The sequence below is a fragment of the Galeopterus variegatus genome, unplaced genomic scaffold (genome assembly GCF_000696425.1).
Source record: "Galeopterus variegatus unplaced genomic scaffold, G_variegatus-3.0.2 Scaffold1668, whole genome shotgun sequence".
Lineage (NCBI taxonomy): Eukaryota > Metazoa > Chordata > Mammalia > Dermoptera > Cynocephalidae > Galeopterus > Galeopterus variegatus.
In genome coordinates this window covers 64,360-66,853 of record NW_007727779.1, presented here as the reverse complement: position 1 = coordinate 66,853, position 2,494 = coordinate 64,360, and the positions used below count along the sequence as shown (strand labels likewise).

General features: G+C 39.9%; 1 protein-coding gene across 2 annotated transcripts in view; it reads left to right on the top strand.

Moving 5' to 3' along the window:
• Nucleotides 1-2,494, top strand: part of PJA2 (praja ring finger 2, E3 ubiquitin protein ligase) — a 50,116-nt gene that overhangs the window by 39,721 nt on the left and 7,901 nt on the right. For both annotated transcript variants that reach the window (XM_008578345.1, XM_008578346.1), the window contains exon 7: nucleotides 1,694-1,808. In XM_008578345.1, the coding sequence (XP_008576567.1) occupies nucleotides 1,694-1,808 (115 nt within the window). The remainder of the gene's footprint in view (nucleotides 1-1,693; nucleotides 1,809-2,494) is intronic.

Here is a 2,494-nt window from a genome sequence, read left to right as displayed (position 1 = left end):
TGTTTTCCCCTCTCCCCTACCCCTGGCAACCACCATTCTAGTTTCTGTCTCTACGAATTTGACTGCTTTCGGTAGCTCATATAAGAGGAATTATATGGTATTTATTCTTCTGTGACTGACTTATTTTCCTTAGCAAAATATTTTCAAGATTCATCCATTTTGTAGCATGTGTTTCAATTTCCTTCTTTTTCAAGGCTGAATAATACTTCATTTTATGTGTATACCACATTTTGTTTATTCATTCATCCGTCAATGAACACTTGGGTTGCTCCCAACTTTTGGCTTTTGTGAATAATGCTGCAGTGAACATGGATGTACAAATGTCCATTTGAATTCCTTTTTTCAGTTCTTTTGGGTATATACCCAGAAGTGGAGTTGTTGGAGTACATGATAATTCTATTTTTAATTTTTTGAGGAATTGCCATACTGTTTTCCACAGGAGCTATACCATTTTGCATTCCCACCAGGAGAGGAGGCCCAGTCCTGATAGCTGTCAAATCTGCTTCAACTTTTTCTTCTCAACAAAGAAGCATAATGCTAAGGTTTTTCATAGCTCTGTGGTCTTATGATGTTATAATTTGAATATAATAATAACCAGTAATTACTAAACCATATAATACTAATTATTTGAGTACAGTAGCAGTTCAGAAGGAAGATACCAGTGTGGTCTGAGACCACTGACAAAGGCTTCATGGAGGAGACAGGACTTACCCCGTCCCTGAGGAACTGATAGGACCTAAAGGATGGACAGAAAGTGGCACTCAGAGGAAGCAGCGTGTACACTAAGAGCATGTAATTGTGCAAGTGGCAGACAAAAAGATGAAAGTCCTCCCTGCCGTTCTAGTCTAAGAGGAACCAGAAGGGATAAGAATGGCTCATACTATAGATAGTCATGTAATCTGATGTTCTTTCAATCCTTGTTAGAACTAACTTTATACAAACATTTGAACCCCTAAGTGAAGTTCGCAACTCAGATAACCTAGTACAGTTGTGTATCACATAACAACAGGGATATGTTCTGAAGAATGAATTGTTGGGGATTTCGCTGTTGTGCAAACAGCGTAGAGTGAACTTACACAAATGTAGATGGTATAGCCTACTGCACACCTGGGCCACTACTAGTATATGCAGTCTGTTGTTTACCTAAATGTCATTATGTAGCACATGACCGTACTAGTAGTGTGGGTGTTCTGATTCTTTGCCAGTAGTAGATATAGCCATTCAGGAGTGCATTATTTGCTTCCATACCTTGAACATCTAGTGACCCTAGCTACACTTTCTCTCTCATGAAGTGAACGTTTGTAAGGTGTTTACTTTATTTCATATTGTTGATCCCACAATATGAACTCAGTTGGAACTCATAAGTTGGAAGAGGTAACCACTCCTCTGAAAATATATATATGATGGGCAAGTAGTTGATCATTGAGACAAGATAGATTTTTGTTTTACTTGTGAGAAGTAGGGCTTTGTGTGTATGCGTGTGTGTGTGCACATGCATGCGTGCTTGATGTTTTGGTCTCATGGTGATGGTGTGGTTCCTTTTGGAAGGGGGCAAAGGGGGGAAGGGACTGAAGCAAAAGAAACTAACAGGAAAGTATAATGGTGGATATAACTTTGGAAGTATCTTAAAAATAGTTTGCTGTTACTGTTTTAAATTATTAACTAACAAAGAACTGTAACTTTTCATTTTCAGACTGCCCTGGCACATTTAGAGTCTCTTGCAGTGGATGTTGAGGTGGCGAATCCACCAGCCAGTAAGGAAAGCATTGATGGTCTTCCAGAGACCCTTGTTCTTGAAGATCACACTGGTAAGGGCAAAGTTGATCTCAAATGTCAAATGACACGTTTCATATTTAAGTATATCATCAACGTACCGAGAAGGTGAAGTATTTGACTACTAGAAATTCATTAGATTTTCCACAGAAACCAGAGAGCTGATGAACTTTCACCTAGTAGAATTTTTTTTTTTTTTTTTTTTTTTTTTTGTGACCGGTAAGGGGATCGCAACCCTTGGTGTGGTGTCGCCCGCACCGTGCTCAGCCAGTGAGCGCACCGGCCATTCCTATATAGGATCCGAACCCGCGGCAGGAGCATCGCTGTGCTCCCAGCGCCGCACTCTCCCGAGTGCGCCACAGGGTCGGCCCCCTAGTAGAATATTTTTAATTTATCAAGTGATAGGCTGAAACAACAATCAGTTTCCCCAGTCAGCTTTTCTACAAAAAGCAGTGTCTGTTAAATTCCAAGTTGTGTATTAGACAGAAACATGCTTGTCAGGTAGTTGATTAAAAATCTGGTTCTTTAGAGAAGAGCAGGAGGTGAGGATTAAGCCTTGGGGTATGGCCCAGTTGAATGGCACCTTAATTCACAAATGGCAGCTGCTAATTGTTTTTAGAAAGCTCATTCTCTAAGTTAAACATTCCCCTGTAGTCCCCAGATTTGCTTAGCAAACCCCCTTTTTTTTTTTTTTTTTTTCCTTTTTGTCTTTTTTCGTGTC